At 32.4% G+C, this 17,914-nt stretch overlaps 1 protein-coding gene across 1 annotated transcript; it reads left to right on the top strand.

Annotated features, from left to right (window-relative positions):
* The first annotated feature begins 8,266 nt into the window (after window positions 1–8,266).
* Window positions 8,267–15,970, top strand: LOC132720063 (glucose dehydrogenase [FAD, quinone]-like). Its single transcript, XM_060704050.1, has 4 exons — window positions 8,267–8,325; window positions 9,997–10,611; window positions 11,879–12,699; window positions 15,819–15,970. Exons 1-4 carry the CDS (start codon window positions 8,267–8,269, stop codon window positions 15,968–15,970), a joined length of 1,647 nt encoding a protein of 548 aa, XP_060560033.1.
* The last annotated feature ends 1,944 nt before the right edge of the window (window positions 15,971–17,914 follow it).

The raw sequence follows: 17,914 nt of genomic DNA, 5'->3' as shown, positions 1-17,914 counted from the left end.
AATATTGAACATACCTGTAAACATCAGAAAAATCCTTTGAACACACTTCTTTTAATAAGATATATATTGACGCTATGTGTGATTTAGAGTAGTCTATGTTAGTATATCTCTGAACGTTATTATCTGACAGGCGAGCTTTTGACTTATTCTTGTGTTGCCTAGTTCATCTTAATAGATGAAATAGCAAGTTATGTTGTATTCTGTTTACGTCGGTGCTAGGAGCGTGAACGGAAGCTAATAATTATCACTACTGTCCATAAACAGACTCAATTAAACTGTGCATACAACATTTTCATTTTTTGCCGTTTTTTTGCGTTCTTTAAGGATTACGTGTTCCTCTATTTTTACAATCGTATGAAAAAACAAGCAAATTCGTTAAATTTATATCCCCCGCCGAGTACTGGTTATTATTAACACAACAACTGAAGACATAAGGCTTTATTTATATATTAATCATGGCATAAACTGTAATATTCTTTGACCTTGAAGCCTTGTACCTTCAAACAAGAAGAATTTTTAAGTTTTCACTATATACATATAAGGAAAATCTATGACCCCCTGGAGTGGGCCAATTTTGACCCCAGGGCTAAAATTTGAACAATTTTGGTAGAGGACCTATAGGTTATATCATATACCAAATATCAAAGCTCTAGGCCTTGTACTTTCAGACAAGATTTTTTAATTTTGTATTTTTGAAACTCCTTTTCTGGCCCTGTGACCTACTTATTCAACAGACCGGAACCATTTGATCAACTTTGGCAGGGACCACCCTAGGATCATTCCTGTAAAGTTTGGTTGCTGTGCAGTCATTTGTTTCTGAGGAGATGATGTCTAAAGAAATTGCTGACGACGCACGACGACGGACGGTGGGGGATCACAATAGCTCACCTAGATGTAAAAACATCTTAATCTCCAGACTTCATTGCCATTTTCAAGGCATCAAGAAGGGATCTCACAATTTTCAAATATTTTTAAATGTTATTGTAACAAATCATTATAATTCTTCTTTAATAAAAACTAGAAATGTGTCCATAGGACACGGGTGCCCCCACCGCGCCACTGTTCTGTCAATCTTATGACTCTAGGTCAAATATTTTTTGAAAACTAAAAATCTTTTTACTAAGTAAAGGGCAAGAACTTTACAAATACTGAATAAATCCCCAAGCAAACCCCAAGTTGAAAATTGCAAATTTATACTACTGTAATTCAAGGGCAATAACTCTAACAAAACTGAAAAAATTCACATGCAAAGTCCCAGGTTCATAGCTTCACAGTGAGGTGAATCATTATTCCTGTAATTTAGTGATGTTGATCATTATTCCTGTTAAGTTGGTTGATTCTAACTCAAGCACTCCAGGATCAAATTGCTCGATTCTAACTCAAGCACTCAAGGATCAAATAACAACATAATGAAACAGTTTTTACTAAGTCAAGGGAAATAACTCTACAAATACTGGATAAATCCACAAGCGAAACCCCAGGAACAAACTAAATATGCTGAGCAACTTTCCAATAAGGTTTAATGACTCTATGTCAAATCCTTTTTGAGTTACATGCGACACATGTTGAAAATTGCAAACATTTTCTAAGTCAAGGGCAATAACTCTCAAAATACTAAATAAATCCAGACGAAAATACCCAGGTGCACAACTACACATGCTGATCAACATTCCTGTAAAGTATATCATGACTCTAGGTCAAATACTTTTTGAGTTACATGCGACACAAGTTGAAAATTGCAAAATTTTACTAAGTCAAGGGCAATAACTCTAAAAATACTAAAAATATCCAGACAAAAATACCCAGGTGCACAACTACACATACTGATCAACATTCCTGTAAAGTTTCATGACTCTAGGTCAAATACTTTTTGAGTTACATGCGACACAAGTTGAAAATGACAAAATTTTATTAAGTCAAGGGCAATAACTCTAAAAATACTAAAAATATCCAGACGAAAATACCCAGGTGCACAACTACACATACTGATCAACATTCCTGTAAAGTTTCATGATTCAAGGTCAAATACTTTTTGAGTTACATGCGACACAAGTTGAAAATTACAAAATTTTACTAAGTCAAGGGCAATAACTCTAAAAATACTAAAAATATCCAGACGAAAATACCCAGGTGCACAACTTCACATGCTGATCAACTTTCCCATAAAGTTTCGTTGAATTCCAGCCATTAGTTGCAGAGAACTACTCCGGAAACGAAATTCTAAGTCAAGGGCAATAACTCTAAAAATACTAAAAATATCCAGACGAAAATACCCAGGTGCACAACTTCACATGCTGATCAACATTCCCATAAAGTTTCGTTGAATTCCAGCCATTAGTTGCAGAGAACTACTCCGGAAACGAAATTCTAAGTCAAGGGCAATAACACTAAAAATACTAAAAATATCCAGACGAAAATACCCAGGTGCACAACTTCACATGCTGATCAACATTCCCATAAAGTTTCGTTGAATTCCAGCCATTAGTTGCAGAGAACTACTCCGGAAACGAAATTCGGAAGGACGGAAGGACGGACGGACAACGCCAAAACTATATCCCCCTCCCGATTCCATCGGCGGGGGATAACTATCGTATGGTGGCTTTTCGCTTGGCGGGGTCGCAGGACGAAAACACGAATGGCACAAATCAGCCACTATACTATCGCAACATTTTACGTTTATTTTGCCGCATGTTTATCTTTAAGTACAGTAAGAATCAAATTGTACTCTAAATTATTCTAGGCAACAGGGCATGCGACATTAAAGGTCAATATTGGCAATTACAAACAATACCGACATCAACGTATAATTAGTTATCTATAAACTTACGTTTTAAACTAATCTTTTTATAATACTACTTGAATATGCACCATCATACTCACTTGTGGAAAGCTAAATATGCTCTTTAGTACCTTTTTACGTATATATTTGTCATTTTTCCTTTATACGTAACTTTTTCTGTCGTGCGATTGACGTTCGTTTAAAAATGTATTTTTTTGATATGATGTAAACTGCAAAGGTGAGCTGCAACTCTATGTGTGTTAACAAGAAGGTTTAACTCTGAGTACCATGAAGATTTGCTAATATATGAGCAATAATTTAAGATAATAGTAGTCCCAAACTGGTGGATTTTATTCGCTCAATAAACATCAACTGAGTTTGGAGTTCGGATTCGTAGTATATTATATCAACACGAGGGCGTAGCCCGAGTGATATAATGACACCGCATCGCGATGAACAAAACAGATGATGTTATCAACGCGATAAAATGCACCGATTTGGATATATTACTTTCGATTCTAACACGTTACATAAAACAATAAATGCTTGTCGTACTGCTATTAAGCAAAATTGCGCCTTTGATTTGTTTCCGTAAGCTTATTGTCAGCTGCTCCAGATTGTTATAGTGTTACGTTCACATGTAATAATGATTACCAGTCACAATGTCTAAATTATAGAATATGTCTAAACAGTAGGACTCCCTATTGCATAATAACACACACTTTCGGTTCTTCTATGTTCAATAGGGAAAAATGCAGGTCGTGTTAGAACAATTCTTATAACATTTTAAAATTTGATATTGATTTCAATATAACATTTAATTTGTGAACAATTCTTTACAAATCTTTGTTTAACGAGTGTTGTAACTGGCCATTTAATAACAAATGACCAAAGGGATCTTCACAATGAATTGAAAATGAAATTTCCTCAGCTCAGAAATAGATGGTTAATGCCATTAAGGTTATGTTGACCAAGTATGCTAGCTGTGTTCAATTTAAAGAACTTTAGCTTGTAAAATTAAAATGGTACGATCAAAGTAAAGACAAACCAACCTCCACTTACTTTCGAAACACACCCTAACAACTGAATAATGGATCAACTAAACATTGAAAGCATATGTAAAAAATTCATCCCAAAACCTTACTTTAAAATGTTTTCTTTTTTTTTGTTCTTTGTTTGCTTGCTTGTTTGTTTGTTTGTTTGTACATGTAGGTTTTTTTTTGGTTACTGGATTTTGAATTGATTTTAAAATATCAATTTTCCTGTTACGTTGACAAATCTACTTTAAATAAAATATTCACATTAAATATTCATACGCACATAGTGAATATAGTTGTGCATATTACTTGAATACTTATAGTTTTTGTATTTATCCTTAATATTTTAATGATTTATGCACATTACCCGGTATATTGAAGCGAACCGATTCAATGTTTGATAAAATTATTATATACGTTCACCCATGCAATAAGATATTGAAATATTTTAGATTAATACATCGTTTCGTCAATTAACTTGAATGTAGTCACAATCTATGTCAGAAGCGAACTATGTTGAAGCTATTTGTAAAACTCAGATGGTCTATAAATTCACCTCTTAAAACACCTAAAAGAACACCCGATATTTTTGTACTTTTTTGACAGGACAATTTAGGGTCACTACAAAAAATCATTTTCTTGATCGTCTTTGTTTTTGGATGAAAATGTTTCAGGAATAACCATTGTATAATTTAATTTACACACTGTCCCATAATATTTTTGTAGGAAGTAACAAAAATATATTAATTGAAATTAAGTTCATTATTTCAGTGTTTACAATTTATGCTAGTGATATCAATAATAAGTCATTAGAATTATATAATACAGTTAACTTATCAGATATCTGACAGACAAGAAATTAACAAAGAAATTAAGACAGGCTGGATTATCTCTAAAACATTAAAAGAATGAGACAAATAAGTTAAAATTACAAATTATTTGTTGAAAAATGCAATGAAAATAAAATGTTGACAAAAAATCAGTTTGAATTTAAGTTAGAAAGAAAGAACATAAAATACAAATCACAGGAAGATACAATGCTAGAAATGAAGATTCAGATAAAAAAGCTTGATAAAAGTTTACATGCTAATAGTATTGTTGATATCTTTAATAAAACAATGAAATGTTACACCGAAAAACATCCGTAAAACAGTCAGATCGAACTTTTACTGCAATTAACTGAATGAAATGCGCTGATAATTACTGCAAATATGTGATAAGAACTGGACACAACTAAATTCCAATGAGAAAGTTCTAATATCCAGAATGAACATTTCTTACTGTGGTCTACGTGGGAACTACCAATGCATGTAAAGAGAATATGAACAAATGAGAGGTATTACTTAGATGACAAAGAAATAGGCTCAACTTCAACATTTAACATTGTTCATAAGTTTTTGATATTGGCTGAGATGAAAAGGTGACCTTAATTTACACTAAAAAATCTACCTTCAAAAGAGATTCTTAAAAGATCAATTTGTTTGTTTTAAACAAAATCGATTTACATGTATTTTGTTATATGTTCTTAAACAGGCAGTTTTCAATCAATATAAACAAGTCCCCATAATTTAGACAATGTCAATGACTGTGTTAATAATCTATTGAAAGGTATACCCCTTTTTATGAAGCGAAACATTTATTTAGCTGGTGTTAGATGCTATAGACTAATTCAAAAATGAAGAAAAAGGGCATTTTCAAGATATGAACAAACAGTATCACAATCTTATAAATTACTTGGAAAAATGCTCAAAAGATTATACTATCATTGAGGATTTCTGTCGAGTGAAGGAATTCCTTTTGACATTAGGGCACAAGTTCTGACCATTTTTAGATGATTTAGCATGATGGGGGTTAGTCATTTACCAGACGGCAAATTTTGGAATCTCTCATTCAGTCCGATGCAACAATCAATCTGTTACGAAGCACAATAAATCACTAGAATAATTATTTTATCAATTAAACTAACTGCAGTGAAATAGACCATATTTTCTTATTCAACAAAAACTGACAGTGGTTGCAAAATCATAATTATGGAAGAAGACAAGAGCTTATAAATGAACAAGAAAGCAAAGTAAAGATATAATGAATATAGATAATGAATATCTTTTTCAAAGAATTGTTAAAAGAATGAAAGAGATTTAAAAATTGAAAGGCAGAGAAAAATATTTTGAAATTCATGGGAAAAAAGAAATGAAGAAAAAAAAACGACAGATGAAATAACATATTATCAGGTAATTGTTTCTTTTACAAAGACAAATTACAGTATTGATTTCATTGTTTTTGATCATGTGCCAACTAAATGTTATATAAACATTTAATCTTACATGTCTTATAACGCTGCATTAAAGTTCTTTTTTCAAAACTGTTTTATTATGTACTAAAGAAAAATACCGTTAAACAAAGATTGTGTGTTACAATAAATAAATAGTTTATTGTATTTTTTTCAGCGGTTATCTTTCTTTTCATACATTGTAATGCTTTAGACCAAACATTATATATCATTTACATTCATCATACAAGAATTTGTGACAGTAGTATAGAGACGGTGCTTGAAAAAATACAGTTCATACTTGCAGTAACAAAACAGTAACATTTTTATTATTGTGCTTTTAATAATTGTACGATAATTTATATACTTGAAAACTTATACTTACAAAGTCGCTTCATACTTACAAATTTAAAGATATGCAGATTATGTTTATAAAAAACTTTATGTAAAATTGTATAATTTTAAAATTTAAGTAGCGAAACATACAGACAGTAAAACCGTCTCAGTGGAACAGTACTAATATTCTACAAGTGCATATTAATATATTAACTTAAAATATTCGAAAGGTATGTGACTAATAAAAATATTAAGTTTTGCATGTGTATTTATTGCCTGTTTTAAACTCTTCTAAATACATAATATCTACAAAATCACCCTGTACAGTTAGAATGTCTTTGACAAATCTGATTCCTTTATTATACAATGTCTGAATGTAGAAATATATCTAATTTCTGCTAAAATAAAAAGTTGTGACTGTAAAATAGTGGCATATGTAATATTTGCTCAACATTATTAACGCAAAGTTCATCTACAAACTCCAACATCAATCCAGATTTCTTATCTTAATAATAATCAAATGACAAAATAGTTTTCTAGTGCTGAAACTTTATCAATATTAAACAATTTGTTTGTTAGCTTATAGCATTTACTTTTGCCATTGCTAACACATCTTTTAAACCATTCTATTTTTCAACTCTGTAGATATAACTATAAAGATCACTCTTCTTTGTATGCATTGATAAGTACTGATAATTTTATTTTTACCTTACCTTCCCATATAAAATCATAAAATAAGTCAGTAACTGTTCTCAAAGTTACAAAGTCAACCAAACATTTCAATCGACATCAAAACCCAATTATTAAGACTGTTTATCACCCCATGTTTATGTCCATCTTGTTATATTAACTAATCTAGTACAACTGTAGTTTAAATAATCAGTATCAAAGTATTAAAATTAATAAGGAACATCTTGTATCGTAAACCTGATGCTATCACAAAATAACATTATCATCGCCTTAAGTTTAGATAATCAGTATCAAAGTATCATAAGTAATAAGGATCATCTTGTTGTTAAACCTGATGCTATCACAAAATAACATTATCATCGCCTTTATTTTATATCTGAAGATACAAAAGGAAGATTAAACAAAATTGAGTTTGCTGGCAACAAATGTTGACGAAATGTGACTTTATTGCCTACAACTGCACATTATTTCAGAGAGATCAATTCAACATTAATATATTACTATAAATTAAAAAAAGTCGGTTTAATTAGAAACGTTGCAACACAGAGTTTCGCAGCTACCATAATCTCGATTAACTCTTGCGTTCTGATAACATTTTTTTCCTGTTGTTTAACTTCATTACATCACTAAGCCGAAGAAAATATCCCCATAGAAATATGGTTTTTAGAATAATATTGTGTTTGTTTTTAACAACAAAATTCTCAAAGTATGCATTAATTAGAAAGATTAGACCCATTTTATTATTGGCCAAAGGCGCGGGATTATTAGCTGTTGCTGTTTGTTGACACCTGCAAAATAGTCCACGAGGAGTCCTTCGTAAGTTGTCGAAATATATCATTTTTTATTTAAAATGTTAACTAAACATTCTGCTTAAAAGCAGCACATTGCCTACGTCATGGTACGTTGGTAAGTGGAAGACTTCATTTTATATTTACCACTTGTTGATAATACCGATTATGAGGAACTGTGTGATATTAAATTGTACAAAAGGGTACTCAGTCAGTGGCAAGAATGTCAAAATTCGATGAAAAGCATATCTGGTGTCAAGGTTATGTCTCAAGTAGAATAATCTTAGTTAGAAAGGTATGTTTCCACATATAATTACTTTACATGCAGAATATGGCACGTTGATGTTGTGATAAAATTAGAATAAACATGGAACATCCATGTGACAAGTTAGTGTCATTCAAAGAAAAGCAGCGTGTGGTCTCCAAGTAAAAGAATGCGTGTGCCCAAAACGAGAAAAGGCAATGGGCGGAACAAAATAAAATTGTAATGTTTGAAAGGTGACCAGAGGTTATGAAGCCTGCATATTACAGATATGATGTCAAAAGACAAATCTAAACAGCAGGCCAGATATCCTAGGGATGATTATACAGTATTCAAGTGAGGAATACTGAAACCACCCAGCTAGAAAAAGCCTGAATAGAAAAAAACTAAAAAAACAACAAGCACAACAATAATGTCGTGCTGAACGATATTTAAGGATCGGAAATATCCACAAACGACCTTTGTTTAATTTCTAATAGTTTTCAGTAGAGCATGTGTGGTACATCTAAAATAAAATACGCTTTTCTTGAGGTATCAAATGGATTGATGAAGGCGCTCTTGTGGTATCAAAAAGATTGATCGAGACATGTACAGTTTCAGGTCCTAGGAATGTATGCATGTTAAAAATTCGCACCATTACATGTAAGGAAAAGGACCTTAGTTTAAAATGAATTCTGAGCAGGGAAATGGCAGTTCAAACTTTTAGATAAAGGAAGTCTGCACTAATGCCTAATGCTCTGTGTGACAAAAGCTGCGGAAGGAAAATTAGTGAAGTTAATAATAGCACATACATTCCAATTGTACTCTACAAGTCCATAATGGTATTGCAAATATTGTCAAGAGTGCAGTATCTCGAACTTCATCAACCTCTTCTTTGTTCGACTTCAAGCCTTGAAGTGTAGCATTTTGAGTACGTCTTAGTTAAAGCCTAATTCACTTTTAATGAAATGAGAATCGTGAAATAAGCTTATATTGCATAAACTGCGTAAATACCGTGTGCTGTAAAGCTCACTGTTTGTTTATTTGTTGGAAAGTTGGATTTTCTTGAAATATTTTGGCTCATCTGAAGGCATGACATCACAAAACCTCACCCCAGAGCTTTATGAGATAAGCTTAGCTATATATACCGATGCCAAAGATGTCAAGTCAAAAGATTCAGCTATACCTTTGACAAGCAGAGCAAAAATGAATTTGTTACCGAAAATTATAGATATAATACAACCAATGCTACCAACTAATATAACCAATACAACCAACTAATCTACATTTTCGGTATTCAACTACATGTGTCTTGCCGTAGGAGGAATTGTAAATTCTTTTAGAATTATAAATTTTCATAAGTAAATAAATGATTTATAAATGTGCAAGGTCACATTTAAAACCCGAGCCTGCAATAAGTCAAAGCTCTTCTGCAGATGTCAATGCACGTAGTAAATACATTAGAGCTATCCCTGAATAAACTTTGCAACTTAATCGGTAGTTCTGCGGATTCCTGATTTGTTTGTCAATAGAGAAACCGCGGCTCCAAATTGACGGTCATTTTTTGTGCGACAGTCATGCTTTAATAATGAAATCTACGACTTTAGTTATAGCTAGGATAACACGATAGATAGGATATTACGAGCAGAGAGTTATGTCATGGTTGACCTGTTTAAGATACATTTGCCAATTTCTTGGTTTTAAAGCGGTTAACATTAGGTAAAATCTGATTCAGGAATATATGCAGATAACATTTCTAACTTTTCTAACTTTAAAATATATCGAAGGAATAATGTTAGATAAAAATAAAGCTATTGTCATTCTTTTTTATCTGTGGTCTTACCGCTCGTTTCAAGATATATAAACAAACCGAGTCTTGGTGAGTTATTGGTGACGGATGATATTAGGACTGAATACGATTACGTCATTGTTGGTGGAGGGTCTGCTGGATCTGTCATAGCTGCAAGATTAGCAGAAGACGCAAATAATAGAATCCTCCTTTTGGAAGCCGGGAACCACTTCGATAAAGACGAGAATATACATGTACCTGGACAGGCTTTTAGCTTTTTACCAACGGACTTCGCATGGCAATTTAAAAGTGAAACGGAAGACGGAAGTTTTCAAGGACTTAAAGAAAAAAAGACCATAATGAACAAAGGGAAAGTTTTAGGTGGCTCAAGTTCTATAAATGCCTGTTTCTATGCAAGAGGAAGTTCATTTGATTTCAATGAATGGGTAACAAAATATGGTTGTATAGGATGGGGATATGCTGATCTCTTGCCTTATTTTAAAAAAGCAGAAGATATAAAAGTACCAGATTTAAAGACACCAGATTACCATGGAAGTGGTGGACCGATTGCAGTATCTGATTCCTATCGTACTCACGTCTGGACGCTGGAAAACAAATGGGGTACACCGAGACAGATTATAATGGTGCATCACAAACTGGATTTAGTAGGGCACAAATTACGGTTCGTAATGGCGTACGCAGTAGTACAGGTCTAGAGTATCTTGGTAAACAAGGTAAAAAATCAAACCTTGATGTTTCCATTAGGCCATTATTTTTTGATATTTCGGTTTACAGACCCGCCGACTCTGTATTTTGGGAAAAAAAAAAAAAAAAAAAAAAAAAAAATCTGCCCCCAAAAAAATTCTGTGTTGTCTTGAAATACGCTGCTAATAATACGACTTGTCAAAGAAATGTCGCGGTAAGTATTTTAATTAACTGTTAAACCTACCACATGCCAGACTATTTTACCTACGATTTATACAGTGAGATACGCAACCGGTTATCTTTACTCGAGAATAGCCTGTCGTCTGCTAGTTGGGCAAAGTGTTTATTGGTGTATTATGAAAGAATGTCTGTTAAATGGGGTCAAGCCATTCTCACAGAATTATAATTAGGCTTTGATCATATTTCATCAATGCATTGAAGGTCGAAATGCGTAAAAATGTAAAACAACCAAACAACCAAACAAAAAAAAAAACACGCCAAATTACGTAGGAAATTACATTCAATGACAGAGCGAGAGAAATCTGCTGCAATTGACAAGATCAGTATTTTCAGATTTAACAAAAAAAAAAAGTCTTTAAAAGCAGATTGAATACAGGTTTCAAACAAACAAAATAAAAAAAAAGCCCGCACTTACTTTTAATAGATTTTTATGTCAAAAATTGACCCGCTAATTATCCGATAAAAATATTTTCACAATGGGCAAAATTGAACATGACTTTGTGTAATCTTTTCTTGACAGTTTTTTTTTAACATCTGATCTATAAAGAAATGAGTGCAAGTCAGCTGATTTTCGGCACCTTTGATGATTCAGATTACACAGCAGTGTGTAAACATCAAAGAATGACAGATTCTTTTGAAGAGCTCGCTTGCCACTTGTCATAAGTCATTGTGTGTAGATTTCATATGTGTTTTTAAACAATGGCAATATGAGCAAAAGTTTTTTTTGTGTATTTAAACAATCTTTGGAATAGACAATCGGCGATGTATTTAATTTCATTGCTCTAGTAAGTACTATGTATATGTATGCACCACATTTATAGTTATGAAAACTTTTTTTTTTTTTTTTTTTCCCCGCCCCCGACCCTACCTTTTTTTGGAAAAAATCAGTAAACCAAAATATAAAAAAAAAATGGCCTTAACACTTTTGTAACTAAGATCAAAATTGACAAAAATGTTGCAAATGGTGTTTATTTCATAAAACATGGAAGAAAACGATATGTAAGGGTTAGAAGGGATGTTATATTATCAGCAGGCGCTATTAAGTCGCCACAATTATTTTTATTATCTGGAATTGGTCCAAGGAAACATTTGGAAGACTTAGATATACCACTGATCAAGGATTTACCAGTAGGACAAAGACTAGATGACCATGTGAGTGTTATATTAAATGCTAAAATCAATCAATCAATTGGTCTTGTCCCAGAAAACTTCAGGGGAGTATGGCCAAAAATCCAATATGCATTGTTCGGATCAGGCGTTTATACTGCGATTACTGAAGGAACATCATTTATGCATTTTGACAACTCAAAACTTAACAACAAAAGACCAGACATTCAGTTTTTGCTGCAACCTTTCTTTGTCGGGGACAATAATATTTTGAATTACAATGATAACACTGCTGCCGACTTAATAAATCGCTACCAAGATATTTATGGAGTTTCTGTAGCTATAGTCTTGTTACATCCAAAAAGTACAGGCACAGTACGTTTACAAGGTATTGATCCTTTTGACAGCCCTTTATTAGATACAAACATTCTTAATGACCAGCGAGATGTAGATGGTTTACTAGCAGGTATCCGGATGTTTGATGAATTTATATCAACTCAAGCAATGCAAGAACTAGGTGCAGATTTAAGCATTAATAAAGCATCATTTTGTTCTCAACATGAATTTAGATCAGATGATTTCTGGAGATGTATGATTCGTCATATAGCTACAAACATTAATCATTCAACCAGTACATGTAAGATGGGAAAGAAAGATAACAGTACGTCAGTGGTAGATCCAGACCTTAAAGTAAAAGGAACTAGACCTATCACTGAAGGTGATTAATACCCCCACCTGCAACTTTGACTTTTTGAAAAAAAGTAGTCTGAAGAAAAATTTGAACACAAACTATCAACTGTGTACAAAGAAATATTTCAATTAATTGTAATCGCAACTCGGGTCTTGAAATAAGCTTGCTATACACCAAGTTTGATTACAATATCTCATTCCTAACTCTAGTTATTGTCCGGAAACCATTTTTCTATTTTTAGTAACACTGTAACAGTGACCTTGACCCTAGGGGTCCAAATGCAATACCAACCCAGGTCTTCATAAAGGCTTCCTATACACCAAATTAGATTACAATATCTCATTCCTAACTCTACTTATTGTCTGAAAACAATTTTTCTATTTTTCGTAACGGTGACCTTGACCATGACCCAAGGGGGCCCAAATGCAATACCAACCAAGCTCTTCATATAAGCTTACTATACGCCAAGTTTGAAAATAATATCTCATTCCTAACTCTAGTTATTGTCCGGAAACCATTTTTCTATTTTTAGTAACACTGCAACAGTGACCTTGACCCTAGGGGTCCAAATGCAATACCAACCCATGTCTTCATATAAGCTTCCTTTACACCAAATTAGATTACAATATCTCATTCCTAACTCTAGTTATTGTCCGAAAACCATTTTTCTATTTTTCCTAATGGTGACGTTGACCTTGACCCCAGGGGGGCCAAATGCAATACCAACCCAGGTCTTCATATAAGCTTGCTATACGCCAAGTTTGATATCAATATCTCATTCCTAACTCTAGTCATTGTCCGGAAACCATTTTTCTATTTTTAGTTACGGTGACCTTGACCCCGGGGGGTCCAAATGCAATACCAAACAAGGTCTTCATATAAGCTTGCTATACACCAACTTTGATTACAATATCTCATTCCTAAGTCAAGTTAGTGTCCGGAAACCATTTTTCTATTTTTAGTAACGGTGACCTTGACCTTGACGCCAGGGGGCCAAAATGCAATACCAACCCAGGTCTTCATATAAGCTTGCTATACCCCAAGTTTGATAACGATATCTCATTCCAAACTCTAGTTATTGTCCGGAAACCATTTTTCTATTTTTAGTAACGGTGACCTTGACCCCAGAGGGTCCAAATGCAATACCAACCGGAGTTTCCACATAAGGTTGCTATATACCAAGTTTGATAACAATACCTCATTCCAAACTCTAGTTATTGTCCGGAAACCATGATGTGGACCGACGGACGGACGGACGGACCGACCGACCGACAAGCTGACTCCTATATACCCCCCTAAACTTCGTTTGTGGGGGTATAATAAAAAACCTTCGCGTCTGTGATGCCTCTGTTTTTCCAGAAGTAACATCCGGTAATACAAATGCACCTGTCATTGCCGTTGCGGAAAAATTCGCAGACCTGCTTAAAAGTGAAGTTAATCTAGAATAAAACATTGGGCATTCACGTAAACATTTGACTTATCACTTCGGCATACTGCCTTTTTAAGATTATGTTTGGCTCAAAGTGTGATTTACAGTATTCTTTAAAATAGAGATCAAAACGTTTATTCTCTGTTTAAGTTTTTCAACCACTTTAAGCTATATTAGTTGCTGTCCTGCTAGGGCTAAATTTAATGTCGCATACTGAGTATTGGCATGGGTGATATTGGCTTACTATCGTGCTGTCCTGTTTATTTTAGTAGTTAAATTTGCGAGATACGTTGAAGTCTACTTAAGTCAGTACTGGCACCTACCGTCTACGAATAGACTCAATTAAACCTTGTCTACTACATTTTCATTTTTCCGTTTTTAGCGTTCTTTACGGATTCAGTTTGACAATGTTACAAGGACAATATTACAACATTAAACGTTTGTTTCGCCGCATGTTTAATTATAATAATTCTGAGAACAAAAATGTTCTTTCCCGAATCTGTTTTTAAACCTTTGCAAAGATTAACGATCATATTAATAGTAGCTAGTAATTTAGAACTTGCGACATGACAATAATTAACAATTCCAACATTAACTGTATAGTTGGCTACCTATTTGATTACGTTTATAGTAATGTTTTCATGATCCTACTTAAATTCGCACCATCACTTTTGTGCACTTCTGTATATTTTTAGTTATAGTTTTGTGACTAAATTTCCTTTAAAAGCTTGCACATTTATATTTCATTATTATAATGAAGACCGCGCACGTGAGCTGCATTTTATCTAACTTTATGTGTGTAAACAAGTCGTCTCATGTTACCAAAAGATTATGAAATATAAATGGGTTTTAACATCAACACATTTTATACTGATTTTAACAATTTTACCTTCATATAAATATCTACCATTTCTAACATGTCTTATTTCTAATAAATCATGTAACAGTTGTTAAATGTCCAAAGGAAAAAAAATGACCTTGAAGGTCAATGTCATTTTAGTGTCATGTTATTAGTAATAATGATTTTGACCCTATATAAACGTTTGTTTGGAAATATAACCCGAGCCGCTAAAAATGTTTACAGTTTCCTATAAATTCTTATAAAAGGACCATGTTTCTTTTCAATAATGAGTAATAATGTATGTGTATCATATATATACAATGGATAAGACTTTAAATAATGAATTAATAAACTTAACTATAGTAAATAGGTATTTTATATTTTAAGCCGGGTATTTCAGATAGAAACAAACAAATTTCTTCTATTTTACTTACAATATACTAAATAATACCCATTTGTATAGTGTTCAAGCAATCTATGAGACCTTATTAATATATAAACAAAAGCTGCATGCGCAAAAGAAAAAATTCTCTGTTCTATTCTTTAACGTAAAATGCTTATATGGCCGACACATTTCTTAGCCATTTGGAAAAATAAGATAATTACGTCATGATTTTATTATTCTACATATTTTCTCTCTGTGAGACTTTTTTAAAAACCGGAAACATTGACAAACCCATTTTGGTTGTTTATTTAAATTATGAAGAGTCGGTTTCAGATGTGCCAAGTATGTATAAGCTCATTAAAATTAAAATATGATGTGTAGATAGTTAGGTCATGGTTTACCTGTTTAAAATACAGCTGCAAATTAGCAGTATATTTAAAGTATATACAGGCAAAATTTAAAAAGAGTTAAATTAATATACAATTTTAAAGGAATTATGTTAAAAAAATACGTCACTGTTGGTGGAGAGTCTGCTGGTTCTGTCATAGCTGACACATTAGCAGGGAGTGCATTTGTTAGAGGTGTTACAAGTGAAACCAAAAACGGAATATTTCATGGACATCAAGAACAGAGAAAATCATGAATTATGAATCTCATAATGGACAGATTTACTAAGATAATTTCCTGCATGTTTTCAAGTGTTAAACAGGCGACAACTGTAAACTATAGCGATATTGACGTTTAATTACAAATTGCTCATTATCACAATTATTTCTGTTCTATTGTTTAACTGATACTGCTTTAAATTATATATAAAACATATTAATCGTGTATTCTCGCTTGTTGAAACGAATTGAAATTGTTTTTTTTCTACTGTTTACTGAGCTCCATTTATGTAAGATCACAGCATTATTACTCTATACATATCCATGAAGTGATTCAAGGTCGTTTAAAAGCTTGTATTTCATCGCTTGCTTTATGAAGGACACGATATCTTTTTGCGTGTAATATTTAGGCTGATGTTACAAAGTAGATTGCAATGCATGCAACATATGCATGTTTTCAATGTACTTTTACATATCAATAATACCTTCCTAAAAACTGTCTACCGTGTCTTTGCTTTAAAGGTCATCAGCAAAAATTATATGATTTATTTTTATACCTCCTTTAATAATAAATAACCAAGAGGATCTAACTGGGAAATTTGACCGTCAATGCCATTTAGGGGTTAATGTCACCATGTATACTGCATTTGCGTTCAATTATAAAAGCTAAAATGATCAAAATTAAAACTGTCTTCAAAAGCAGACGAACTTTCACTTTTAGAACTGACAATGTGCAAGCAAATATATAAGTTAGGTGTCAACTAAAGATAATAAATTTGATTAGTAAACGTTAATTTTTACAAGTTGTTGAAAATACTTTTACGAATTAATTTTTATATCAAATAAATATCTAGACATTTTCAAAATAATTAATAACATTTAAAATACTTAAGCATTAAGTGCATTAAGTTGACTAAAATAACCTTGAATAAATGTGACTTGAATAATGATTTTTGTAAAAAACAGACTTATCTGCATTGCATTAATCTGCACTGTATTAAGGTAGTACACCCCTAATGCACTGTCTCCACTTTGAAGAGTATTCAAATAGGCTAAAATCACTGCAAAGTGTATTGTAACTGAGGGGGCGTGGGTTCAAACCCCAGAAGAGGCATTTTTTTTCTTTCTTTTTTTTCTTTTTAACATTTTTTATAAATCTCTCAGACCCCCTATGGAAGAAAAAAGTGTTTTATTTTAATTATATAATTATTGTAGGTATTTATTTACTAAATAATGCCAAATTTAATAGCAAATATGATACCAGATATTTTCAAAGTTTAATAAAATAAAAACTAAACGGTAAAAGTATTTTATATTTTGCAAGACCAACCAATATACATTAAAGAAAATTTAGGCAAACTTTGAAAATAGCCCCTCATTTTGGAAAATTTTAGGGATATTTTAAATAAGGCTTTTTATATAGGGAAATGGTCAAATTAGTGTTAAAAGTGGGTGGGGTAGGGTTACATTTTTATACATATTAAAAACATTTCGTTTAAAAACAATAATTTTGCTTGTTTAATTTGTTACCTAAATGTCAATATTTATTTCTTAACAATGAGCAAAAGGATTACATTTTTCATAATGATAATATTATAGATTATTTAGAGTTTCCTCATGTCTGAAAAAATCCCTTCTAATGGCAAAGTTTTAGTTCATAAAAATGTCCGTAACTCATTAACCACACGGTAAATTTTGTTTAAATTTTGCATACAGGTGACATTTAAAGCATATAACTGTCCTATGTTGTCAAATTTACAATTCCTTATAGTGCCCATTAGGGGTGTACTACCTTAAAGTAAAACTGGTTTAATGTTTGAATGACCTCAACACTTATCTCATACAGCACATAATTTCCAAATGGGTGACGAGTTTTCATTTAATTTTTCTCAAAAAAATAAATATTTAATTGATAAGCAGAATGTACATATGCATAGCCTACTTGACATGGTTTATACAAATTATATTGCCATCAAGGCTTT

This window comes from Ruditapes philippinarum, unplaced genomic scaffold (assembly GCF_026571515.1).
Source record: "Ruditapes philippinarum isolate M1 unplaced genomic scaffold, ASM2657151v2 ctg1073_1_1_1_1, whole genome shotgun sequence".
Lineage (NCBI taxonomy): Eukaryota > Metazoa > Mollusca > Bivalvia > Venerida > Veneridae > Ruditapes > Ruditapes philippinarum.
Note: the sequence above shows the minus strand (reverse complement) of the source record. Positions and strands in the feature narration are given on the sequence as shown.